This window comes from Oreochromis niloticus, linkage group LG3 (assembly GCF_001858045.2).
Source record: "Oreochromis niloticus isolate F11D_XX linkage group LG3, O_niloticus_UMD_NMBU, whole genome shotgun sequence".
In the NCBI taxonomy this organism is placed as follows: Eukaryota; Metazoa; Chordata; class Actinopteri; order Cichliformes; family Cichlidae; genus Oreochromis; species Oreochromis niloticus.
The window spans coordinates 61,079,495-61,107,309 of NC_031967.2; the positions used below are offsets into that span (position 1 = coordinate 61,079,495).

The 27,815-nt window shown below is 40.3% G+C and overlaps 2 protein-coding genes and 1 long non-coding RNA gene across 9 annotated transcripts in view; 1 reads left to right on the forward strand and 2 right to left on the reverse strand.

Annotated features, from left to right (window-relative positions):
• The window catches only part of LOC100703578 (nuclear factor 7, ovary), a 972,198-nt gene that overhangs the window by 295,919 nt on the left and 648,464 nt on the right, over positions 1 to 27,815 (forward strand). The gene's annotated exons all lie outside the window — the stretch shown is intronic.
• Positions 803 to 20,597, reverse strand: LOC109196433 (uncharacterized). The gene is made up of 8 exons (XM_025906051.1): positions 20,558 to 20,597; positions 20,372 to 20,473; positions 20,113 to 20,259; positions 18,274 to 18,352; positions 17,906 to 18,113; positions 17,410 to 17,714; positions 10,188 to 10,330; positions 803 to 905 (listed from the first exon to the last, which is right to left on the reverse strand). The coding sequence occupies exons 4-8, from the start codon at positions 18,274 to 18,276 to the stop codon at positions 803 to 805; spliced, it is 762 nt and encodes a 253-aa protein (XP_025761836.1). The 5' UTR covers positions 18,277 to 18,352; positions 20,113 to 20,259; positions 20,372 to 20,473; positions 20,558 to 20,597.
• On the reverse strand, positions 20,619 to 27,212 carry LOC109196434 (uncharacterized). 3 transcript variants are annotated; one of them, XR_002057890.2, is made up of 4 exons: positions 27,102 to 27,212; positions 25,113 to 25,216; positions 21,274 to 21,358; positions 20,636 to 20,677 (listed from the first exon to the last, which is right to left on the reverse strand). It is a non-coding gene; the product is annotated as an uncharacterized LOC109196434 (long non-coding RNA). The 3 variants fall into 3 exon arrangements; XR_002057889.2 differs by lacking the exon at positions 21,274 to 21,358 and having other exon boundaries at positions 20,619 to 20,677; XR_002057888.2 differs by lacking the exon at positions 20,636 to 20,677 and having other exon boundaries at positions 20,684 to 21,358.

Sequence of the window (27,815 nt, forward strand, 5' to 3'; positions counted from 1 at the left end):
GGAAAGATGATTTTCTACCACGACAAATGTTTTTCCATTTAAATGGAGGCTCGAGGCGGCAAGCAGCAGACTGGAAACGAGCCGGCTGAAGCTCAGAGGTTTCTCCACCTTAAAGAGAAGCAGATGTTCCTGTGAGATGCAGGACAAGAACGTCTAAACGCCCTCGCCATGGTGTCATGGAGAGGAGCCACCTCCTTCCTTACTCCTTACACCTCTTTACTTTAGTCCTTCAATATCTTCTCTTTCCTTCCTATTATCTCCATCAAGCTTCTATCTCTTTATCCCTCTTTCTCACCTCCTCTTTTTTCCTTTGTTGTCTCCTTCCTTTACTTATTTCCTTGTGTCCTTGCTTTATCTTCCACTCACCTCCTCCTTCAATTCTGCTTCCTTTCATCAGTACCTTGTCTCCTCCTCCTTACGCTTTCCTCTTTCCTCTGAGTCTTCCTCAATGAGATGAGCCCATTTTAAAATTTTATAGTGAACATAAAGGAATCCATTTACAACGAGTTAGTTCATTGATCTAACTGGACAAACTGATGATGTTTAAATACGGAGCTCTAATATAACTAACATGTAGTGAACGTTAACTGTGAAGGAGTTTGGTGCTCTGTTGAAGCTGATTTGTCCCCATCTGGTGGTGAGAAGATAAACTGTGACTGTCTGTCTGCATGGAGATGCTGCCCTGCATTGTCGTTTCCATGGTTTCTTTGTGTCACGCTGACAGCACGTGAACAACAGGACATGTTTGATCTCAGGCTCAAAGAATGAGCAGCATCCTGTCTCCAACCTGTTTCTCCATCTTCTACAACAGCTGATTCATCTTCTCAGTCATGTGACCTGCCTCCATCATTAGGCCTGGGTCCTGCAGGTTCACGGATGGACTGGAAGGAGACAGCATAGAGTGCCTGGGAGAAGCCCACACACAAGCAGCAGTGTAATGCTGTGATATTTACTATTGGTTCTTACAGCCGCTTTATTGAACATGGAGTTTCCTCTCAGTGCGTCATGTTTTTATTGGACTTGAAACTCATTCTGAATATTTGGCCTCATGATTGTCGTCTTGCTCTCTACGTAATTTGCACTGTTTGAAGCTTGAGCAGCTCATTAAATTGAAGTGTTTTTAATTTGATGAAGGGCGAGTCAGACGCTTGATTGAAGCCGGTGTTAATGATGATTCTTATTGCTCTCTGTTGGGATATATGTATTGGTTGGAAACTCTTCATTAAGGATGCAACCTGTCACTGCAGTTCCTCACTTTGACCACCTGAGGACAGTAAGTCGTCATCAGTCAGTATCTCTCTGCTGATGTCAGTGTTTCAGTTTAATATTGTCTGTGTTCACATATAAAGCGTCATTATCCAGTGTTGGGTGTAACGCGTTACTTAGTAACGTACTTAGTACTGTAATTAAATTACTTTTCCACTGAAAAAGTAGAGTAACTAATTACTGTTCATTTTTAGGTATTTTAATTTACAGTTAATTACATTGTACTTGCGTTATATTGTAAAATAATTAAACTCGCTGAATATCATTATTTAACTTCCATAATTTATCTTCTAAACGTAGAAGTAAACTCTGCCGCTTTAACATCCCTGTAGTGCAGCTGCACGTCATTTCGCGCCAGTTTGCTGCATAGTCGTATTCTACAGCGGAAGATGTCGGACTCGGCTGAAGCTTGTGGTTGTTTTATGACATGGACATATTCCCGTCTCGAAACAAGCAGACAAGAACATTACAGTAATATGTAAGCTATGTGCTGGAGAGAAAAAACCATCGGCTGCTGTCAATAGCACGAGTAATCTACTGAAGCGCCTGACACAGAGCATAGACGAACACTTCTGAGTGATTCTTGTTCATCATCCATGGATAACGCTGCGGCAACTCCTGCTAAGCAGCAAAACCTGATTTTACTTCAGCAGCACAGAAAGCGTCTGAAGGTGAGCTTAAAAAATGATTGCAGGCTACATAGCTGGACTGGCCATAGGGCATACCGGGCATAGAGTTTCCATCTTTAAAAAAATGTATTTATTATTTAAAGAGTTGAATTTCTATTGTTTGTCCACTCAAGGTTTATATGGATTTTAAGAAGTATTTAGTTAAATACTTATGTAGTAATTAAGTTACTTTTCTGACACAGTAATTAGATAAATACAATATTGACTAAGTAATTAGTAATTAATTACTTTTTTAAAGTAACTTACCCAACACTGTCATTATCACACTGACTAACAGCAGTGCTAAAATGCTCAGTATTATTGTATGTGGAGAGTTGTTGTTACTGACAGTGACCACTGGAGGGCAGTGATCCTGATAGTTTCTCTGGAACAGTCCAGAAGCCTGTCAGTGAAGCAGGATTAGTTGCTCAGCGATGTCACTTCAGGTATAACGGTGTTTTTTTTTGTTTTTTTGCTGTTATGAAGGTGCTTCGTCACCATGGAAATGTTATATTCACATTTACTAAATACTCCTTATACAAGTTAGACACTCGTTATAGTTATACACACTTATTTTAATACTGGACACATTGAGACATTTTCCACAATACAATCAAATGTATTTACAGTTTTTGTTTCTTTTATTGTGAAACATCAGCAGCAGGAAGTTTGTTATACTCTGTGAAGACAAACCAAGTGTAAATGTGTGTGTTGGTGAGCTCACACTCAGAAATGCTCACTCTGTTTGTACGTCACTTATTTTCAAATGATAATGCTGTTAAACAGCTTTCATTAAAAATATTAATTCAACTGTAAATTGTAAATTTAGAACTGTTATAGATCCTTTTTACCTTAAATGTATATTTATTTCCTTTACCTTACCCTTGTCTTAAAGTGTATATTTATTTCTTACTCTTCTTTTATTGCTGTTTTTTGCACTAAATCTAGCTCAAGCCTCGTCGTCTCATCTCTCTATATACTGTAATTATACAGCAGAGATGACAATAAAGTTTACTTTGACTTTGAAATGGAAATAAAATGACATCAGTAGGGAATTTTTACCACTCTGTCCATCAAAAAGACGATAAGGAGAAAGTGTGAGGCAACTTCTGGGTTGAGGTGAGTGCAGAATTGAAAAAAAGAAAAGATGAAGTGAAAGCAGCTGAAACATTACAGACTGCTCTCATCAGCTTCACATGTAGGATCACACAGAGAAGATCACCTGGGACACCAAGTTCAGAAGAAAGGAACTATGAGAAGGAAACAGGAGAAAGTGATGGGACGCTCCACACTGTTTCATGCTGTGTGGAATTTCTGAAACGCACATGTAACCGTGGTTACAACTGTTACAATAACAAAACAGGAAATAATAAAATACAAAATATAAGAATAAATATGATTAAATAGAAAGTCATCATGAGTCACATTCATGCTGTAAACAATTGAACAAACCTGTGTAAAAACTCTTGTTAAAACTAGACTCCACTAGACACACAACACAGACTGTGATGTGTGTTTTCAGTTCATGCAAATATTTAAACACAGAGTTTGCTCGATGAACTGAACTTGCATTATTGTCACATTGAAGCTAGCGATAATAGGAAAAACTGTTGCCATTTTCTTTTTTTCCCCTCACAGTCTTTATTGTGATTTTTGTGTTGTAAATATAAAGTCGGGCACATTTTTTTTCCTTCGCTTTCCAGCCGTTGGACGGGGCTCAGACTTCCCTCTCTCCCCATATGCATGTGTGCTGAAACAGACACTCGCACACACGAAACAGAGGGCGAGCCTGACGCATCAACTGCACCCACCGGATCAGCAGCACATGCTCTGATTGGCTCATAAAGAGACAGTTTGGTGTTTACCATAATACTGCTTTATCAGCAGGGTTGTGTTTCTGATCACACTGACACAGAACTGAACTAAAAGGGTGATTGTTTGGACTGTTGACTAATGTTATATGCTAATGATATTTTCTTGTTTTGAGCCAAATTAGATTTTTCTATAGGAACTCTGTGTTTAAGCATTAATGCAACAAATTGGATTTGAGAAGAATTTAGAGCTCATGCAAGCAAAGACAGAACCTCCTCATCGTGATCAGTAGTGGGCATAAATTCAATGAACTCATAGCACTAAGTTGGCTTTATTAGCCCTGCAGGACATTGTGAAGCTGAAGGTTTTAGTTTAAATCTTATTTGTAAATCAAGAAGTAAAGCTTAAAGAATAACCTCGGTGTGTCATTTAGAACAAAGCTGGGATAACTAAAATGATCTCTATCTATGGAAGGTAAAGCGTGACCTACTCAACTGTCCCCGATTTGGTTTTGTTTCTCTGTTTGTGTTTTATTAAAGATGCCAGCTTTTCATTTAAAGGTTTCCAGTTCTGGTCTTTTCACGGTGCTTTGTTCCTCCACTCCTGCCCACCTAGAACTGGTCCAGTAGCTTTCAGATTTGTCTTACAGTACTGCAGGTAGTTCCAGGACACACACAGACAAGCGCGCACACACACACACACACTACAGTGTTACTTCAGTTCAATTTTATTCATATAGCACAGCAGTCAGCTAAAGGTGCTTTATATTTACATCTTCTATTGTAAGGTAAAGACAATAATACAGTAGCTCATAATTAAAGGCAGAGAGTTGTATATATAAACATGGTGAATGAAGAAGAAACACTCAGTACCCAGCAGCCTACGTCTATTGCAGCATAACTAAGGGAGGATTCAGGGTCACCTGGTCCAGCCCTAACTATATGCTTTAGCAAAAAGTAAAGTTTTAAGCCTAATCTTGAAAGTAGAGATAGTGTCTGTCTCCTGAATCCAAACTGGAAGCTGGTTCCACAGAAGAGGGGCCTGAAAACTGAAGGCTCTGCCTCCCATTCTACTTTTAAATACTTTAGGAACAACAAGTAGGCCTGCAGAGCGAGAGCGAAGTGCTCTAATAGGGTGATATGGTACTACAAGGTCATTAAGATAAGATGGGGCCTGATTATTTAAGACCTTGTATGTGAGGAGCAGGATTTTGATTTTTGGATTTAAGATTAACATTAAAGATAGAGCTTCATGTATTCCACTCAGTTTTCCTGAAGTGCACATCTTATGGTACACGTTTTACAGACTGGAACAAACATTTCAAGAATTTGATTTTATATCTGACATTTCAAATATATTTGATTGATTTGAAATATTCTAATATTGTAAGATAATGAGGAAAAATGTTCATTTCCTAAATATCAAAGTTCACATTCACTGCATTCAGATGGAATGATTCATCTTAGTCAAATATCTACATGTTAACATTTGTTTGCTAAAGGACTGAAGAGGAAGAAGTTTACAAGGAATCATTTAGAACAGTTTAAAACATCAACTGATTGAATCCATGAATCTGAAAACGTGTTTGTGAGTGAAACAGACAGAAATGTACAGACTGAACTGTTCAACAGTCAGAGTGTTTCTCTAACAGAAGGAAACTCTTTACACTCAACTCAGCACAGACACACTGAGCAACCAGGATTGAACCCAAACCCAGGATAAAGAGTTTCAGTGAATGTGGTGTTGAAGGTGTGGAGGTGGATCAGAGTGTCAGAGTAGACTCTGTAGAAGGACAGAGTGCCAGCAGGACAGTCCACATACACTGCTACTCTGTTAGAGACAGAGGAGGAGGAGGAGGAGGAGATTGGTGTCACTTTGTTATTGTGCATGACATAATGAGGATCATCTTCAGAGCAGACAAGAGCCCAGGAATGATCGTTCCATCCAAACACGCAGTCATAACTGTCTCCTTTTCTTCTGATTCTTCTGTAACTCACTGATATCTCAACCGTTTCTTTCCACTCGACCTCCCAGTAACAGCGACCAGTCAGACCAGTACTACACATCAGCTGATAAAAATAATCAAATCTGTCTGGATGATCAGGATATGACTGAACCTCCTCCACATGTGTCATCTTCCTGTTGTTGTCAGACAGTTTAATGTGTCTGTTTACTGTGTTTGTGTCGATTGTGAGTTGACAGGAATCTGATGGAGAGAACAAACACAATCCAGCTGCAGTTATTGATCCATCATCTGTTCATTGATTGACACTTTGATGATGACTCCTGACATCAGAGATGTGAATGAGTGATGTGACAGTTTGAAGATGGTTGAATGTTTGCTGCTTTTTTTTTCATGAATCCCATTAAAAACACACTTACACTTCCTCAGACCTGGTCTCAACCATTGTTCTCCAGCAGGCTCCACCCTGAAAGGAGGAGGGGGTCAGACCAACACAGTCAGCATGCACACATGGACATTACATGGCTCTCATACACACACTATTAGACACTGATGAAGGAACACTCCAACATTTTTACAAATTCACTTCAATTCATATGTGGATCAAACTGATGATGATTTCGACTGATCCTGGATCTGTCAGTACACCACTGTATTGAATGAAATATGACTGATTCAAACTGTGACCTTCATTATCTTTATATTCCTCTTCTGTTTAGCTGGAAAGGACACCTCCCTGCCTTTGCTGCCACCTGTTTTTCTCCACTCTGTGTCAGTCTGCCCTCTGAGTGATTGTTTTCATTTGTTTTAATGCCACCTGAAAATTTTTCATTTTCTGATTCCACATTTCTACGCATGCACACAGAAAAATGTCTGCCTGTGTCGCACAAACATTGAACCATGTATTTGTTTTTGAATAGTTCATGTCCTGCCATATTCTATTGTAGAAGAGCAGCAGAATATTCAGTCCTTCACTCTCAAAATGCTTCATCATGATGTAGCATCATGATCCTTCCCACAGGAAGTAATGTTCATGGATTTAAGAGCTGCTTTAAACCATCTTCTTCTCCAGGATATTTCAGATTTAACATTTCAATGTGATGATCTTTGTTATATTGTGCTTCTTTTTAGATCTCTGAATACTGTTTCTGTCCTTTACTGCTGTGTTACATTTTTGATCCCACCATGCTTCACTTTTTTCACTTCCTTCCTGCCTCTACAGCTTTCACTGGGCTCTTCTCCACATTAACTTTTCTACTGGGTTGTAAGGAGGATGAGGATGTACACATCCTGGACATGCAGGAACGCTGGTTTGAGCGCGGAGTCAAGGAGGCCATTTACGTGAAAAGGGAAGGACCATCTATGAATCAAGGAGGGGGCCTAATCTGTCACTATCTTACAATGCTGTGATTGCAGCCATTCCCCAACTGTCTGTGAGTGATACTCATGGTCATTGATCAGTGGAATCATATTTTGGAGATTTACTTACCTGGATGATTCACTTTGTGTCAAGACATTGGACTGTTTCCAGTTCCATTATTGTATATTATGTATTGGCTTTTAAAATCTTTTTTTTTTTAAATTTATGACCTCTATGAAAAGCAGTAGAAACACATACATCCCTTACTGCAGGGCTGCTTTTCTTTTAGTCTACAGAGAACATCTCCCTGTAGTTCTCAGTTTCTAAAATAGAATAATGATTTTATTCTTTTGATAAAGCTAGGCCAACAGTTCCACCTGGTTCCAGTGTTTGTTGTGTTCTGGGATAAATAATCTGAACTGTTAATAATACTGAGATATGTTGGTCTCCCTGGAGACCACCTATCCTTTATGGATTGTTTCATGTGACGTGTGTATGAAACAAACAGGAAGTGAGTGAAGGACACAGGAAATGTTTCCAGCTCTTCCTCCTCTATCAGACATTCCCTCCATACCTGAGAGTGTCCAGTGTCCAGCCTGGATCCTTCAATCCAGCCGAGAGCAGCTTCATTCCTGAGTCACCTGAATGATTGTAGCTCAGGTCCAGCTCTCTCAGATGGGAGGGGTTGTCGCTCAGAGCTGAGGCCAGAGAAGTAAAGCCTTCCTCTGTGATCAGACAGCCTGACAGACCGCAGACACACAAAACAACAATCCGTCTGTGAGCAATGATTTTCTGTATTTCAGGTACAATAACATTATTAAATATCTTTGTGTATAAATAAAGCTAAATTAAATTGAATGGATAGAAAATCAATTTGATTTTGCTTTATCTATACATAATTTATTTAGACAAAAAAATAACAATAAACAAAATACAAACTAAGGAGAGAGATAAGCACATGCACCAGTGGCACTTAAAAGCATCAGAGGTGAAAATAGGGGAATGGAGAAGAAAGCAGAGCATCATGGGAACTCTACTAAAAGCCTGACCCTAAAGCAGCATAACTAAGGGATGATACAGTGTCGACTAATTCAGCTTGAACTGAGCTTCATCACAAAGTAAAGTTTGATGCTGATCTTAGAGGGTGTCGATCTCCTGAACTTAAACTGGGAGCTGGTTCCACAGCAAGTTAAACATAGCCAGGCTTTCTTTGTGTTAGCTGGTTTAACAAATCCGAAAATCCCAGTCAGAGATGACTAATTTCTCTGTTAACTCAGACTTTCTGATTCAGCATCTGTGCACGCTCACACTGGGCAGAGATAGCTCAGTAGGTAGAGTGGTGGCCCCACGGTCAGGGGTGGAGGTCGGGGGATTGAATCCACTGAACGGCAACCCTGAGGTACCCCTGAGCAAGGTACCATCTCTACACACTGCTCCCCACTGAGTGAATGGGTTAAATGCAGAGAGGAAATTCTCCATGAGGCTCAATAAAGTATACACTATTATTATAACAAAGATGCTTTATGCATCATTTCATGCTTCTGAACGAACTAGACGGATTGAGTGTGGCCTACAAATGAAATGGTGCTGAAGAATATCCTTCCATTGCCTTCCACTTATCCAATTCAGGGTAGAATGGAATTCTGAAGCCTATCCCAGCAGTCATATGGTGAGAGGTGGGGAATGAGATCAGCACTAATTTAAGCAATTTTAATTTGACCTCAAGTTGTGTCGGGGTTAAGTCTTGCTTTCCAGAACAGTTTCTTTTCAGTTCATCCATTTGTCTATCTATGCCGTACTGCTTCCCTGACTAGTTCTTCACTACCTCATGCAGTAGTCCAACCCACAATTAGTAAATACATGAAATAGGCTTTCAGCATAACTCTAAGACAGGATGTTTTTAATTTTAGAAATGGTGCACAAATGAAAGCAAGCAGTTCTACATATTTATTTTCAATCCACGTTCAAGGACATTCTAAATGAAAACAAACTCATAACCAACATTATCCAGTGTGCTTTTAAAGCTATATTTAATTGATTATGCCGCTCATCAGATTTCTGTTAGAATTCTATTATAATCCTCCTTTATGAGAGCTTTATTGGGGAATAGAGCGTTAAAATGTATAGTTTCTTAAGGTTTCATCTGGAGATGTGGCATTAATAGATAGATTATTCTGCATTAAGAAAAATAATAAACCCCTACAAATCTGATTTTGGTTATTTCCTTAATAAAAATATAATATGGACAAATGATCCTAAATCTTTAACTTTACCAGCGCCGTGTAATTTTCTTTGAATACATCACTAAAGAAAGGTGACTCTGAAAAATCTCAAACAATAATTTAAAGTCTAATAAAATTCGTTAAAGGTTCACTTTTTTATAGGACAATTGAATATAGATTTTAAATGATAATCAGTGCAAAAGGTTGAAACCTGACCTGAGAGTTTCCAGTTTAAAGTTTGCACTCTTTAATCCATCAGACAGAAGCTTCACTCCTGAATCCTTCAGGTCAGAGTTACTCAGGTCCAGCTCTTTCAGACTGCAGGACTGGGAGCTGAGAACTGAGGACAGAGCTTCACAATGTCTCTCTGAGAGTTTACAGTGACTCAGTCTGAAAAATAACAGATTAACAAACATGAAAAAAATAACCTTTTTGTTAAAGTGAAATGCTGTATTATTATTTTAGCAAGATCTAATCCTGTATTTTTCTGGACCCAGTCATTCCTTTGGCTTAAAAAAAATAATTATTAATTCTGTCAGATGATGAAAACAAATATATAGTTTGGTCTGACCTAAGAGTATTTAGTTTACAGTTTGGATTTTTTAGTCCATCACAAAGAAGCTTCACTCCCGTGAGATCGGAGTTACTCAGGTCCAGCTCTCCCAAACTAGAGGACTGAGAACTAAGAACTGAGGACAAAGCTTCACAGCTTCTGTCTGAGAGTTTACAGCCCATCACTCTGAAAAACAACAACAACAACAAACAAAAATACTGGTAAAAAGTAATCAGGAGTAAAGAACTATGACATTTAACAACTGATTGTGCTATTTTGTCCTCTTGATTTTTTATTGTGACAGTTAGATATATAATGAGATATATATCTCTTTTGATCTGACCTGAGAGTTTTACACTGTGGACTCTTCAGTCCATCAGACAGAGTCTCCACTCCTGAATCCTGCAGGTTGCTGTTACTCATGCCCAGCTCTCTGAGATTGGAGGTCTGGGAGCTGAGGACTGAGGACAGAGCTTCACAGTTTGTCTCTGACAGGTTACAGAGACTCAGTCTGAAAAAGTAATGCAGTTTGTCATTAAACTAAACCAATTTATAAAAACAGTGTCCTGATTAAAATGTGTACATGAAGAAAATTATCCAAAATGTCAACTTAAGAGGAAAATTATTGTTCTCAGGAAAAACCAAAAGTAAAGCAGCAAGTAAAATATATTTGTATGTGAATTAGTTTTATTTATTTATTTTAGCTTTAGAGTAAAGCATCCTTTGAGGTGGCTCTGCCACAGTTTCTGACACCTGCTGGCCGAGTTGTTGACAACCCATATAGAAAAGAAATGTGTTATTTTCAAGATGGCGCCAGTGTGTACGGCTTGCCGTCTGATTCTGTTTGTACTAGTGTTTTATTTTTACTTTGTTTTACAACATGCTAACTCTCTGCTTGTATATGATCGCCAAATGCTGCTGGCTTTAAGATCCCCTCAATTAAAAACTCTTTATTGCAATCGTCGATATCAGGGAACCTTCTCCCCACCACTCCTGTCAGGAGTTCCAGCTTGTCTGCGTTGCGTTCCGGCACTACCTCAACTGAGAGGGCGCCGTAGACGCCGTGGGAAATGCAGTGGCTTATTGGTGAGAATGAAGGCTACCTGGACACAACTTCGAAAAATACCTCACCCTATCCCGACTGGATTTGACCGCGTCAACTACTGGCACTCTCTGGACATGGCTTACACTTGCCTGACACCTGTTATCGGACTTACGACAATAACCCCGCGCCAGCGTCCCCCCGGTCTTCGCTCAGGTGGAGCAAACCCTCAGAATCTACGGCCGATAGGTCGGGCACCCACATCGGCCGCTCAGCCACCTGTACCTCTGAGATTAAGTCTTGTTAATGCACAATCGCTAGCAAATAAAACTTTTATTCTTAAGGACTTTTTTACCGATCGGGAACTGGATCTAATGCTTTTAACGGAAACTTGGCAGAGAGTCGGTGAGTCCAGCTGTTTTATTGAACTTTTACCGCATGACTGTGAGTATCTTAATGTGCCGAGGATGACTGGGCGTGGTGGTGGAGTGGCAGCTGCTTTTAGGAAGAAGCTCTCTTGCAAACAACTCTTAACTGACTCGTATTCTAGTTTTGAACTTCTGGCGTTTGAATTGGGGCATCCCCGCTCGACACTCGTTGCAGCTGTATACAGACCTCCAAAATATCACAAGGATTTTATCCAAGACTTTTCAAACTTCTTAGCTGGAACTGTGCCAAACTACGATCGACTCTTAATTGTTGGAGATTTTAATATTCATGTGTGTTGTCCCTCCAATTCGCTGGCCAGAGACTTTTTAAGTTTGATAGACTCCTTCAGTCTTGCTCAACTTGTGTCTGGGCCAACCCAGAAACAGGGTCATACATTGGATCTTGTGCTGTCTTTAGGGTTACCGGTCCTAAACATGGAAATATGTGATGCTGTTTTTTCTGATCACTGCCCTGTTGTGTTTGACATACTTTTATCTCTCCGCCATTTTACACCTCTTATTTCAACACGTCGTTGTCGTGTTTTTAACCAATCTACAACAGAACAATTTTCTATTGCTTTTAAAAAAAAATTTAAGATCTCCCCTTGGCTCTGGTACCGAGGAAATGACAGTTAATTTTTATGATAAATGCAAAACTGTCCTTGATGAGGTCGCTCCTTTTAAAACTATAAACTCGAAACCACGACCAGACCCATGGATAAATAAGGCCACTCGTTCAGCCAGACGAGAGTGCAGGAAGGCTGAACGTAAGTGGAAAAAAGATGGGCTCCAGGTGTCCTTTCTCATGTTGAGAGACAGTCTGTACAGGTATCAGGACATCGTAAAAGCAGAGAAGTCTAGGTTTTTTTCTAATGTTATTGAGAATAGCTCCAATAATTCTCGGGTTCTTTTTTCAATTATTGACTCTGCCCTGAATATTTCCCCAGCTTCTTGTATTAATAATTCCCCAGACACCTGTTAAAGGTTCTTGCAGTTTTTTATCAATAAGATAACACAGCTTCGATCTATGATCACCCTGCCTTCACATGACGCTTCTAAAATATTCACTTGCTCTGCTGTTTTTGATCAGTTTGAGCCTGTGTGTCTTGATCAGGTGGAGGAAGTATGTGGTGGCACAAAGACATCATCGTGTCCAAATGACATTATTCCAACACGTCTTCTAAAAAAGACTTTTAAGGTTGTCAGTTCTGACATTTTAGCTATTTGTAATAGCAGCCTTAGCTCAGGTGTTGTGCCAGCCTGTTTTAAACATGCTGTTGTACAGCCTGTACTTAAAAAACCTAATCTTGACTCCTCCGTCCTCACTAACTTCAGGCCTATTTTAAAGCTCCCCTTCCTGTCGAAAATTTTGGAAAAGATTGTGTTTGTTCAGCTGCAATCTTTTGTAAATGGACACAATGTTCTTGAGAGGTTTCAGTCTGGTTTTAAAGCTCTTCATAGCACAGAAACTGCACTTTTAAAAGTTCTTAATGATCTTTTATTAGCCACTGACTCAGGTGACTCAGCTGTGCTTCTGCTTTTAGATCTGACCGCTGCCTTCGATACTGTTGACCACAGCATCTTAATCACACGGTTGGAGTATTGTGGCGTAAAGGGCACCTCATTAGAGTGGTTCAGGTCATACCTGTCTGACAGGACCTTCTCTGTGAGTTTTGGCGGTTTTATTTCTTCCTCAGCTCCCCTTACTTGTGGTGTTCCCCAGGGATCTATACTGGGGCCAATATTGTTTTCCATTTATATGCTGCCTTTAGGTCTAATTTTTAGAAAATATAACATTTGTTTTCATTCATATGCCGATGATACTCAGATCTATCTTCAACTGAAGGGAAACAGTCCTGGCTCACTAGAACCCTTACTTCAGTGTCTCGGTGAAGTTAAATACTGGATGGCCTCTAATTTCCTTAACTTCAATGAGAACAAAACCGAAGTGATAATTTTTGGACCAAGCGGCAATCTCAACACTTCTAATTTTAACCTACACAGTCTTGAGCCTTTTGTCAAATCGCATGCCAAAAATTTGGGGGTTATATTTGACAGCAATTTCCCCTTTGAAAAACAAATTAGCTCAGTCGTACAGCGGTCTTTCTTCAAACTGAGGCTTTTATCTAAGGTGAGATCATTTTTATCTTTTAAAAACTTTGAACGGGCGATTCATGCTTTCATTATATCCCAGCTGGACTACTGTAACTCCTTATATGCTGGAGTTAGCCAGACCTGCCTGGCAAGGCTGCAGTTGGTCCAGAATGCTGCAGCTCGTCTTCTGACACGTACTAAAAGATGTGAACACATTTCCCCGGTGCTTGCCTCCCTTCATTGGCTCCCTGTCCGCTTCAGAATTAATTTTAAAATTTTATTGTTGACTTACAAAGCCCTGAATGGACAGGCTCCCGGGTATTTGTCTGACCTCTTGCAGACTTATACCCCCCTTAGATCTCTTAGATCAAGTGATCTTTTGCTTTTAGCTGTACCAAGGTCGAGGCTGGTTCTTAGAGGTGATCGAGCATTTGCAGTCGTAGCGCCTAAGCTGTGGAATAATTTACCCCTACACATCAGACAGGCTCCCACTGTCAATCTTTTTAAATCTTATCTTAAAACGCATTTTTATGTACTGGCTTTTAATACAGCATGAGAGTTATTTGTTAATTCATATTTGGTGTTTGTTTTTAATACTCTAAGTTGTTTTATTAGGTATGTTGTATTCTTGTACAGCACTTTGGTCAACGTTCCTGTTGTAATTAAATGTGCTATATAAATAATTAAACTATTAAACTATTAAAAGAAATAGGAAAAAATGATAAAAGACTTGCATCAGCTTTAGCTTGCTGCATATACTGAATCATATAAGGCTTATATGATTTACTCATGAAAGTGGCCACTTTCTCATTACTTTCATATATTGTTGTCCAAAACATACAAGGTTCATTTATATAATTTTTCAATGGATCTTTTTATACATGCTTTTTACACAAGTTTCCCACAAACTTTAAAAAAATCAAGAAATGGTTACTGACATCAGAGGATGATGTAGTTACATTCTGCTGATTAAAGTTTATGCATTAGAAATGAAGATCAGATTTTTTGGAATGAGAAGATTGTAAGTGAACCAAATTAGTCTAATAAACCAAAATATATAACATGATAGTGGAACCTCTATGTATGACATTCTGAAGCCAAATCAGGCCATAGATCCTCTGAACACTGAGAAAAAGGTGCATGAGGTAGAACCAATGCACACAAACAATAAGGAGGCTCAGTGATGGTCTGGCAGCATGGCTTCTCAGCACAACATCACAGCACACAGCCAACCATGATGAAGTTGCTGGTCTAAAGATAGACCATTGTCAAGTCATCTGAAGGATGATTAAAAGTTTACTTATGGGCTTATGTGGCAACTAGCTAAGGCCCAGGAAGAGCAGCCTCGGGATTAGCTAGTTTATGAATATGAAGCTAAATTTCTGGGGTTGTTAGCTCCAACACATGGAGCAATACCACTCCTTCACATGACTTTGGTAATGTGTTGGCTTAAGCAGAACAACCCAGGTCCAGAGGAAACAGGAAGAGAGAGAGTCCTAGCACCAACTAGGGTTTGAGGAGTGCAGATAGAGAGTATGATCTCCACACAAGGCTCCAAAGTTAGGTAATTGGGACAAGGCTGGGAGGTTGGAGCAGTAAAGACTTCTTGGCAATTATTCCTGCAGAAGCAGATCAATTACCAAAATCCTTACATGAGGGTCATCCACAGAGGAGCAGGATAAATTCAGCAGTCTAGTGCCTTATTTTCCACAGTGTTAATTGTACTTTTTCACAGGTCCATACTGGTCATGGCATTCTGTCACAATCTGTCACGAATCGCACCATTTGTGGAACAGGACTGACCCAAAGTGCAGGGTGCAGAGGACATACACACTAAAAGAGCAAGCAATTCACTGACTGATAGACGTCAGTAAGAAATGAAATATGAAACTGAATAAAAAACCACAACAAAGACTGAAAGGGAGGACAGGACTAAGCAGTGTAGAGGAATCAAGGGCGAGGGAAATGAGACAAAGTTGTAGAAAATAAAGACAGCGAGATATTATACTTAGAACTGGCAACCCTAACCCACAAGCAACATGAGGAAAATGATTAAGTTCACCAGCAGCTGGTGAAATTCGGGTGATTGTACAAGCAAGGCCGACTGTAGAAGAGCAGCATTTTGGAAATGAGGTAGAAGTGAAGAGAGAACAGTGCAGTAACAGAACACTGGTTTATTCTATGTGGTGTTGGTATAAACAAAATGTGTGATTATTTTTTTCTGTTTTTGTATTTGTTTTTGAAGAGTTGATGTTTAGCACTTATGTATTCACTACAGGGTGGGTCTGGACATTACTTTAACAACAACTGCACCTACGTTTTTGTTTTTTTTTGTCAGAAATGCTGACAAAATCGTTGCTGCTTCATATGCATTAACAGTTGGATTGAGTACTGATGACAATGTAAATGTTTTATATATTTTTTGAACCCCTGCACCATTACAGTTTTTTCAAACTGTGCACACCTGAATTATGTTAACTAGAATAAACATTTACCAAATAAAGGCATCAGCACATATTTACTTACAGAGATTTATTAGAGGCATTGACCTCTGGCAGCAGCTTCAGAAGAGCGTCCTCTGAAGAAAATGTCTTTGGGACTGCATCTTTTTTTGATGAGACTAAGATTAAAAGCAGAGCTGACCACTGATCAGGGGAATGATTACGTATGGAGAAACTTCCTGAGCTCATGTACTGCTGGACCTCCTCCACTAGAGAACGATCATTCAGTTCATTCAGACAGTGGAACAGATTGATGCTTTTCTCTCCAGACTGATTCTCACTGAGCTTCTTCTTGATGTACTGGACGGTTTCCTGATTGGTCTTTGAACTATCTTCTGTACATGTCTGTGTCTGCAGACCTTGTAGGAGAGTCTGACTGGTGTGCAGTGAAAATCCCAGGAGGAAGCGGAGGAACAGGTCCAGGTGTCCATTTGGACTCTGTAAGGCCTTGTCCACAGCACTCTGGTAGAACTGAGTCGCTGAAGATTCTGTTGTTTCAGACTTCTGCGAGGTGTTTTGTTCTTCCAGCAGATTGACTCCAGAGTTGATGAAGGTCAGATGGACATGAAGAGCAGCCAGAAACTCCTGAACACTCAGATGGATGAAGCAGAACACCTTGTCCTGGTACAGTCCTCTCTCCTCTTTAAAGGTCTGTGTGAACACTCCTGCGAACACTGTGGCTGCACTGATATCGATGCCACACTCTGTCAGGTCTGATTCATAGAAGATCAGGTTTCCTTTCTGCAGATGATCAAAAGCCAATTTTCCCAGATACTCAATCATAATCCTGCTCTCTGGACTCCAGTGTGGATCTATCTGAGTCCCTCCATCAAATTTGAGCTTCTTCACTTTGGCCTGAACCACCAGGAAGTGGATGTACATCTCAGTCAGGTTCTTGGGTGGCCGTCCTCCCTCTCTGGTTTTTAGCACATTCTCCAAAACTGTAGCAGTGATCCAGCAGAAGACTGGGATGTTGCACATGATGTGGAGGCTTCGTGATGTCGTGACGTGAGAAAGGATCCTGCTGGCCTGCTCCTCATCTCTGAATCTCTTCCTGAAATACTCTTCTTTCTGTGGGTCAGTGAACCCTCTCACCTCTGTCACCCTGTGAACACAGTCAGGAGGGATCTGATTGGCTGCTGCAGGTCGTGTGGTTATCCAGAGGTGAGCAGAGGGAAGCAGTTTCCCCCTGATGAGGTTTATCAGCAGCACATCCACTGAGGTGGGCTCTCTGGGGTCAGTTATGATTGTAGTTCTGTGGAAGTCCAGAGGAAGTCGACACTCATCCAGACCATCAAAGATGAACACGACCTGGAAGTCTTCAAACCTGCAGATTCCTGCTTCTTTGGTTTCAGTAAAGAAGTGATGAACAAGTTCCACCAGGCTGAACTTTTCCTCTTTCAGCACATTCAGCTCTCTGAAAGTGAATGGAAATATGAACTGGATGTCCTGGTTGGCTTTGTCTTCAGCCCAGTCCAGGGTGTATTTCTGTGTTAAGACTGTTTTCCCAATACCAGCCACTCCCTTTGTCAGCACTGTTCTGATTGATTCAAGTTTTCCAGGTGAGGCTTTAAAGATGTCTTCTTCTCTGATTGATGTTTCTGGTTTGTCTTGTTTCTTGGATACTGTTTCAATCTGTCCGACCTCGTGTTCTTCATTGACCTCTGCAGTCCCTCCCTCTGTGATGTAGAGCTCTGTGTAGATCTGATTCAGAAGGGTTGGGTTTCCTGCTTTAGCGATCCCCTCAAACACACACTGGAACCTCTCCTTTAGTGTAGATTTAAGTTTGTGAGGACAAATGGCAGCTTGAAGTTTTCAAAGAAAAAACAAAACAAAAAAAGAGTACAACATAAGGTACTGTTTACTGTTTTAACAAAACGAATAGACAATTTAAATTCCATATATCATCATTGTTATGTGTTGGTCTATGTATTTTGAAATTAGTAAATTCTCTATTGAACACCAGCAACTTAGATCTTTAGTGAAATCCACTTACTGCTCTGCAGACGGTCAGCAAGCTCATCAAGCTTCATTCTTCTCATGAAGTCCAGGGTGATCTTCACAAACGCCTCTCTGCTGCTCCTCCTCTGCTCCTCCTCATCCTCCCTCTGACTCTCTAAGCATTCTGGGTAACCTGGACTCAGAACCTTCTGTATTTTCTTAAGCTCGTTCTTCACAAAATTGATGATGTTGTCCTCCAGCAACTGGAACAAAATACTTTATGAATGACCCAATCAGACTGAAATCATGGAGCCAAACATCCGATTCATTTTGGACGTACTGACATTCCTATGGTGTACAAAGAGCAGCATGGTGATGACTGAACTCCATACATGTAAAAGTAGTTGTTGTACATGTACAGACCATAAATATGGAGTCCAGGTGTGTTTGATGCTGCTGGGCAGATTGACCACTGGGAACCTCTGAGCTCTCCTGATCCACACTGTGGAGGAATCATGAAGAGTTAGTCCACATGAAATCTGTCCCCAGAGAGACAAAAACCAGAAAAGACACATAGATGCTTCTCGTGAATAGAAATTAATTCTTAAACTATATTTAGGTGTTCAGCCAATCTGCTGGCTATTCTGACATCAAAAGCAAATTGGAGCTTGTAGTGTGTCCAGCTGATATTTTGAATACAAGTTCCTTTATGATTTCTTTGTGCCTGTTGAATTAGTTTTGCCTGTGATTAAGCGTATTTTTATATGTGGTGTTTAATTCTTCAGAGCTCTTGACTTCTTTTGTCAGAGCTCTGCTCTAAATACTGTCCTAGATTTAACACTGTCCGAGATGTTAGAGTTAAACTTGTGTTTAGTGCCATCCTTTGGTTGTACAGAACATTTCACCAGATTGGTGCTGCAACATATTTACAGTGGGATGCAAAAGTTTGGGCAACCTGGTTAATAGTCATTATTTCCCTGTATAAATCTTTGGTTGTCACAATAAAAAAATAAAAATGTCAGTTAAATATATTGAAGTTGATGAATGAAGTTTATTGGATGTACAGAAAGTGTGCAATAATTGTTTAAACAAAATCAGGCAGGTGCATAAATTTGGGCACCACAAAAAAAGGAAATGAAATTAATATTTAGTAGATCCGCCTTTTGCAGAAATTACAGCCTCTTAACGCTTCCTGTAGGTTCCAATGAGAGTCTGGATCATAGCTGAAGGTATTTTGGACCATTCCTCTTTACAAAACATCTGTAGTTCATTCAGGTTTGATGGCTTCCGAGCATGGACAGCTCTCTTTAACTCACACCACAGGTTTTCAATAATATTCAGGCCTGGGGACTGAGATGGCCATCTCAGTACTTGTTCCTCTGCATGAATGCCTCAGTGGATTTTGAGCAGTGTTTCAGGTCGTTGTCTTGTTGAAAGATCCAGCCCCGGCGCAGCTTCAGCTTTGTCACTGATTCCTGGACATTGGTCTCCAGAATCTGCTGATACTGAGTGGAATCCATGTGTCCCTCAACTTTGACAAGATTCCCAAAACCTTGAGCCGCATGAGATATGCTAAAGCACATTTGGACAAGCCAGCTTCGTTCTGGAATAAGGTGCTGTGGACTGATGAAACTAAAGTTCAGTTATTTGGGCATAACAAGGGGTGTTATGCATGGAGGAAAAACAACACAGCATTCCAAGAAAAACAACTGCTACCTACATTAAAATATGGTGGTGGTTCCATCATGCTGTGGGGCCAGTGCAGGGACTGGAATCAATAAAATGACAACATTGCCCAAATTTATGCACCTGCCTGATTTTGTTTAAACAATTCAATAGCTTTGTCTTGTTCTAACTGCTTCAGTCTTTCTGGTTTAGCAACATACCCTTGTCTGCCGCAAGGATGATAATGTTGTTGTTGTCAATACTAATTGTTGTGAGTGCATTCCTATCCTTCGTGTTGATGTTGGATTATGTGGGCTGTTTCTGTTTTGCTGTTTCTATGGCTGTGATCAGTTCCATTAGCGGGATTAGTATCAGCGTCACAGGAAAGTTCAAGCCTCTGTTGTTTGTCTCTGTTTGAGTCAGTTGGCTGTCAGACACATTTCTCATCCACTTGTCCCTATCATCCATTCAGCATCCTTTCTCCCACTGAAAACTCTATGTCAAGATGAACAGAATCAACTTTGGGGATTTATTTACCTGGATGATTGAGCATGCATTAAGACACCTCTCAAATTCTTCACGTTACTAACAGCTCACCTGTATGCAGCAGAGGTCTGCCCCTTTTTAAATTCAATGGCTTCATCTTTAGACGCGTCACTCTTTAAGGACACAGAGCTGGGTTCAGGTTCATGTTTACATTTAGTTCCTTGTTTTTTCTTGTATGTCCTTTGAGCCAGTGGTCTCCTACAGAGATGCAATTTAGAAACCATGAAAGATTAAATAAATAAAAAAAATCATCAACATTTCAATCAGACACTGAACTGACATCATAGAATTCATGGTGCTAACAGCTCACCTGTATGCAGCAGAGGTCTGCCCCTTTTTAAATTCAATGGCTTCATCTTTAGACCGGTCACTCTTTAAGGACACAGAGCTGGGTGGAGGTCCAGGTTGATTCCTGTGAATAATGATGGAGCAGTGATGTGAGTGCTGAGCTGTGACATGGAGAAGAGTCATGGACAGTTAGAGATGGTCATCTCACCTCTGCCTCTCATGTTCCCCACACAGAGTGGTTTTAGTGGGAGGGGCTCCCTCCTCTCTGTCCTCACACTGATCCATGCTGCTGAATTCACATCAGCTCACACACACTTTCTACCTTCACCTGCAGAGGAAACACAAATCATTCATGTGCACATGAACTGAAATCCTCCTTTCCATCACATGTGCTGTCCAAACATCAACTGCCTCTTTTCGGCTTTGTCTCGCTTCCTCTCACTGCCAGCTGAATGCAGTCAGACAGAAGTGTGAGGCAGAGGAAGCTGCCATCTGTCAGGGATCCTGGGTCGTTGACCCAGTGGCTTCAGTTTTGTACCCTTTATTTGTGTTCTCTTCTTAGTTTATTTTTGTGAAGGTTTTGGTTTCCATACTCCCTCTTTTCTGTGTCTGCCCTGGTCCCACGTCTCTCTTCCCTCTGTTGCTGTGGCTGCTTGTGAGTCTGTGTCTGTAAGTTCAGTCTGTGTTTTCTGTTTTACTTCGAAAGTCCATGTCTCATCTTAATGCGTCTGGTTTTGCTTCTGTTTTGCTTTGTCTGGTCAGGCCTGATTTGCCTCAACTGTGTTTCCCTCCTGTTTCCCATTCCCTGATTGCTCCCTCTGTGCATTTAAGCCCTGTGTTTCTCTGTATCCGTGTTGCGATCTACCCTCATTCATGCTGTGTGTTCTGCCAGCTTTTAGTCTTTTTATTGTGGAAGTTTGTTACTTTGAGTTCAGCATTAAAGCTGTTTTTTGAGTTCACGTCTGTCTCTGGAGTCTGCACTCTGGGTCCTCCTTACCACCACTCCTGCCTGTACACAGCCACAGAAAGGAGGAGTCAGGTTCACAGTAAGACCACTGGTCTTAAATTCAGTTCATGCCATACTGGTGTTTTCTGACTGTGTATTTTTAATTTAGACTGAAGGAAACATTTAGTAGTTACAGCTCAGTGTACTAATCGTTTGAGTTTTGGACGAAATGGATTCTGGGATATTGCATTTTGTCATTTCAAGCTGATTGGAGACCAAAACAGCCAATCAGATTTTTTTTTTTGCATCCAAGTCTGTCATTGGTTGGTTTGTGGCAAAAATATAACGGTGTGCAGAAAGAGTTGAGCGCACACGGGCAGAAATGTTGAGAGCGCAACCAACACATTGTGAGCAAGCGCAAATACAAAAACTTAGCGAGAGGGGCTGCTATTGTTTGTTTGTGTGCATAGGTAATGGCAAACACTGAAATACATTTTTGCATGCAGCAATGAATTTTATTCAATCAAATTTAGCTTTTCTTCGCTCTAAATAAATTTCTCCTTAAAATTCAACACTTGCACCTTCAAATTTTTTGACGTGCGCTCATAATAGTGGCAGAATAATAACGCCATTGCTGGAGTTCTCACTGGCCTCTGGCCAAGACCTTGGCTGCTACCTGACCCCTGCAGCTGTGTTTGAATGGGTGGGAAAGTTACCCAGCAGCAGAGGGTGGGGATACTGGTCCCTATATATTAGGGGACCACAGGACACCCCCAGCACTTTTTCCCTTCTGCTGTTTCTCTCTGTCCATCTGTGTTGCTCTGCTGTCTGTGCTTAAGGCTGTACTCCCCGGGGTTTTGCTTTGCTTGCTATCTGCTTTGTAATTTTCTTGCTAAAAGTCTGTATGTATTTTCCCTGCTGTTCATATGATTCAGTGTATTAAACTCTGTTCCAAGAATTCTATTCTTTTACAGAGCATATTTTTGTGTGTCTTGATTTAACTGGATCTAAAGAGGTTGGATCTCCATATCGTTAGTGGGAGAAAGTTAACAAGATGGCTTCAAAATTTGCAACCACATGATCCAACTCCCAAAAAAAGTCATCCAGTCGATCTGGTGTTGTCATATGGTCTAGATGTTTGTATTACAGAAATCACTTCATAAGACTGAAGTTATGGTTTTTGGAACTCATGTCCCTTTAAACAAGTTAACTGATATCCTTGGTCTTCTTGCTTCTCATCTTTCTCACACTGTGAGGAATCTGAGTGTTTTTAGATGGCTCCTTTAAATTAGAGAAGCAAGTGTCCACAGTTGTGTTTTTATCAGTTGCTAAAGCTAAGCCTCATCTTCCTCCGAGAGACCTAGAAACACTTATTAATGGCTCATCACCTCTAGACTGGACTACTGCAATTCTCTCTATTTGAGTCTTCAGCACCATCTCTCCATCACTTGCAGTTATTCCAAAATAATGCTGCACATCTTTTAACAGGTGTTAGAATGTATGAAAACATCACTCCAGTTTTAGCAAATTTACACTGGCTCCCTATAAAATATCTTATCGATTTTAAGATTCTTTTGCTTACTTTTAAAGATTTAAATAAAATGGTGCCTAGTTATTTAAACAAACTCCTCAATGTGTATGACCCCAAAAGAGTGCTGAGATCTTCTAACCAGATGCACAACCAAGGTTTCGATTGAAGCATAGAGATCGGGCCTTCGCAGTAGCAGCACCCAGACTCTGGAATAAGGAGATTCGTATTTCAGAGTCTATTCAATCTATTAAATTGCATCTTAAAACACACTCTTTTTTTTTTAACTTTGTCTTTTAATTCGAGTTCAGTGTGACAACCATCAGGGGCCTGTTCTTCGTACCTCGCTAAGTAAGTTAGCCGGATTTGAATGTTGACGATTTCGCGTGATCTTGGATCGTTCGGTTCTCCGAAGCTCATCTGGGGCTTGCTGTCATAGCAACAGATCCGTAAGAGTAAGCCTGCTCGGGAGCAGGTTTACTTTATGTAAACAGGATTAGATCGCGGCCTCTCAGGTATGTCCGCTTCATTTATACGAAAGCAAGAGCGATATTTCGCCACTGTTTTACCATAAATAAATATTATCAATGTAACTAAAGATAATGCAGCATTTGATTCTTTTATTGATTTCATACAGATACATACAGGTCATTTCCGAAAAAAAGGGAAATGTACTATTAATCATTCTATTACATGTAGTAGATCATGTCAGATGTAATTCATATTTTAGAGTAGTAATAGTAAATTACTACGTGCAATCAAGATGAGAGACCACGGCTAAAAAAGCGAAGGTGGATTTGGGAAGTCTGTCGCAGCCATGTCCTGTCCGTTTGTACGCGAGCAAGGAAGGTGCAAGATTGATAAGGAGAGTTTACAGAATTTAGCGGATATTGCGGGATAGACGGGATCCTTTAGCTCGGCGCGACGGTGTGCTCATAGAGAGATATCGATTCTCCCGTGAGGGTATTATTTACTTTCTCTCTCTCTCTCTCTCTCTATATATATATACTTACTGTACTGTATATGCTTACTCCCGACTTACTGTGCATGCTTCAGTCACCCCTTGCATGGGAACAGGTAAAAGTGATGGAGTGTTATGTCAAACTACACACAAAAAAACCCACAATGTCAATAAATGTCACAGTACAAAAAGGGGTGTGACGAGGGGGTGCAGGACCACCACCTGTCTTTATTTGCTCTGCCCTTTTCTTGGTTGCTGTTATAAACAAACAAACAGATTATTCCAGGGTCTCTTGTCATAGATTAAAAGCAATATAAGTGATAAATATTACCATTCTGTGGAATATTTTTATATTTCACTTTTACTTTTTCCCATGTTCTAGTGGGTCCTGTTGTGGCTCTAATGTGAAAGAGGATATGATGTAATATAATATACTGTGGTATAATATAATATCACATGATATAATGTAATATCATGGATCACTTACGAGTTTAATTTGTCAGCAACTTTCTGCCAGCCCTCTCTCCTTGCTTTTGCAGCCTTTGCAGTGTTCCCCTGCGTTTTAATTAAACTCTGAAACTCCTGATATCCCTCAATCAAGAGTTCTTGGTCTGCTGCCGTGAAATACTGCGCGCGCTCCTTCGACATCTTCGCCGACCAATCACAGGGTTGCCGATCAATGTTTCTACTATCGATGCGTAGCCCCTTTTAAGCCACCCAGTGATCTCAGATTACTTCATCCAGCTATACTAATCGTCAACAACAGGTGCGTTCGGAGAACCGGATTAGCGAGCTCAAAGTTAGCGCGATGATTTGATCTTGGATGTGTCATTTGATCTTGGATGTAGTAAGCGAGGTACGAAGAACAGGCCCCAGGTCTGTTTTATGCTTTTATTGTTAATTCACTGTCTTCTTATTTATCTGTATTTGTTTCTAATTTATTTATATTTGGTTCTCTATTGTTTTCTCTTGTTTTTAAAACACTTTGCACTTAGCACTTTGGTCAACTCTGTTGTTTTTAAATGTGCTATACAAATAAATTTTCTTCTTTTTTTCTTTTTAAAGTAGAATATGGAAAAGATCTCTCTTTTGTCTCACATCATGAGAAACAAAGCTGATATTCGATGTTTTCCGCTAAAGAAGCATTCTTCACATGTTTAAATTAGAAAAACTAGAAACTGCATGCAGCATAGTTTCAGTTTGTATCACACCTGATCTTTGTGAAGAATCAACAGCAACAACAAGTTATTAACAGAGCTCTAAAATGCTCGAGAGAGGTCAGCAGTACTAAAGACAAGCGGTTTAAAGCAGAAACAAAGCAAACTTACAGTTTCTCCACACAGAGAAACAAACAACAAGCTCCCACTCCACACCTGGACACTAAACACAGAGACACATGTGAGGTATTTGCTGGAAGGAGGCGGGACTCCACCTGAAGTAGGACAGAAAGGAGAAGGCAGGTTTTTAGGAGTTTCTGAATGTTAACCTTGAATGAATTCAGCCTCATTTCATTCCATTTTTCATTTCATTCAGTTTTGGTTCTTATTAAAATAACATAATGGGATTGATAGTTATCAAGTTCCCATAACATTACAGAATCAAATGAATTGATGGACACAGACATGTTTCAAAAACCTTTAAGGTATAAAATATTAGAACAATCCCTACAATATTTACATATAATCCCAATAAAATTGTTTACAATAGAAGATAAGAGTAGAAGTGGATTATGAGCATTCATTTAAAAAAAGAATAAAATAAAATATATATGTGTGTGTGTGTGTATGTATATATATATATATATATAATATTTTTTTTTTTTTTTTTTTGTCTGTCCCATTTGGTTCTTTAGCCGTCAGAATTGTTGTCTGAAGACCAACAAGGATACCCAATGGATTTACTTTGCCAAATGGATCATCACGGCCTTGCCGTATTGGTCCATTTGATCGACCTTTGTAGTTATTTTTTATTTTTTTTTATTTTCAGTTGTTACAGACGGGACAGACATGACTGAGGGATAGGAAAGGGAGAAAGAAAGATAAAGGAAAAGAAAAACAGAAGGGAAGAGGGACAGTGAGAAAGGGCACTTAAAAAGAGAAAGAGGAGGAAAAAATCTCCTGGATCACCTGTTGAGAGAAAAAGAAGAGAAAACAAGCAAAAAAAAACAGAGCAACATACTAAACACAACACCATCATGTTAATCTAGCTAAGTTAAAACAGCAGTAAATACTAAATATTAAATGTTGCTGTGCAGCAAGCAGGACAGACAACGCACAATGTGCTTGGAAATAGCAGCCAATAAAGGTGTAGTTTATGTCTATGAACAGTGAACACCTGTGTGCACACCTGTGTGGATCAGCGCGCTTGTATACAAAAGGTTTCCCCATGCAACGGTCTGCTAGAGGATGTAGAGAGCCATAGCCCTGTCCCCCAGGGCATGAAGCAGGCATGGAGGAGATCCAGGCTCCAGACATCCAGAGGCCCCAGAGTACGAGAGCCCAAGGAGGACCACTGGAGGGGCATCTGTGCCACCCTCTTGGGAAGAGCTGAGGAGAGCCCCAGATGAGGGGTCACCCAGTAGCCACGGAGCAGAAGCCAGAGGGAGCTGCACTGGTGTGCCCGCCGGCTCTGCCGGCAGCCAGCTGTGCCAGAGTGAACCGAGCTGCAGGCCCAGAGGCCGGAGGCCTGAGGGCCCACTTTGCCCCGGAAGAGGCCTGACCGAGCGACAGGCGCCAGTGAGCTGGTACATACCTCAGCGCCCAGCCCCGGACACCAAGAACCACCAATGCACCGACCCCTGAGGGCATCAGATCAAACAAAAGCATGAACAGGTGTGATTGGAAGAACCTGATCATCATAAATTGTTCAATGTTTGTAAACTTCTAGGTTTCATTTTCATCAGCTTTGTTTGCAGTAAAACTGATCTGAGCTAGAGATGATTGACTTTCTGTTTTTTCAGTGTCACTTCAGTAAAACCTGAAAGTCGACTTCTAAGAACAGACTGATTATATCTGATTGTTTCCAGTTAAAGGAAGAACAACGTCCCATCAGTGATGATCAGTGTCTAAAGTTTCAAACAGATTCATTTAAACTGTTTATCACAGTAACAAATGTTTCAGTGCAGATTTTCTTATAACCAGTGTGGATTCCAGTCAATTAATAATCTATAATCATGTGGATTTGTCCTTAAACACAAGAGTGATCAAAAGTTTGTCCTGAAACAAGAGCTGAAAATCACGTCCAAATATTACACAGCAGAAACCAACAGTAAAGCTACCAAAGATAAACTGTTAAAGGAGAAAATAAAGCAAACTTACAGTTTCTTTAAAGAGATACACGAACAACAAGCTCCACTCCACACTTGGACACTAAACACAGACGCACAGGTGAGCTGCTTCCTGGAAGGAGGCAGGACTAAACCTGAAGAGTGTGAGAGGGCCACACCTTCATGTGCTGATTTACAAATATGTTGCCTGACTGCTCAGACTGAGTCTAAGTCAGAGTAAAGTTCACAAGCTGATGTGTGAAAACATCAATCTCTGTTGTAGCTAAACACACTGATCACAGCTCCAACACAACCACACTATTCACTTTATTTGGAACATAAATGTTTATACTGCAAATATTCACAGTGATTTTCTCAGTTTCCGGTCTATAGATCCATTCACACTTTCTACCTTCACCTGTTGAGTAAAGACTGAGAGCAGAGCTGAAACCAACTGTCCAATCAATGAGTAGCATTGACATCTGAACTTCATTCAGACTCTGTTATTGAAGATGTTGTTGTGTGAATGAAATTATGTCAATATCCAAACATGGATCTGGTTGTGTCGGGTTACATTAAAGGTTCCTGGGCAGGTCGGCCAATGAGGATGCAGCCTTTTGTTTGCCATGAGCAAAATATTTTAAACAAAAATAACTTTTTCAAATGAGCCAGTGAGGAAGAGAGGAGGTTCTTACATGTGGGAGCATTTTGAGTTGATTTTGGTCAGCAAGAACAGAAAGCTTTCAGTTCAGAAGCATTCTCCATA

Coding starts and splice junctions, on each gene's coding strand:
- LOC109196433 (XM_025906051.1), bottom strand. Junction 17,715..17,905: donor TGCTGACCGTCTGCAGAGCA/GTAAGTGGATTT, acceptor GAAAACTTCAAG/CTGCCATTTGTCCTCACAAA. Junction 906..10,187: donor CCACAGTGTAAAACTCTCAG/GTCAGATCAAAA, acceptor GGCTTCTCCCAG/GCACTCTATGCTGTCTCCTT.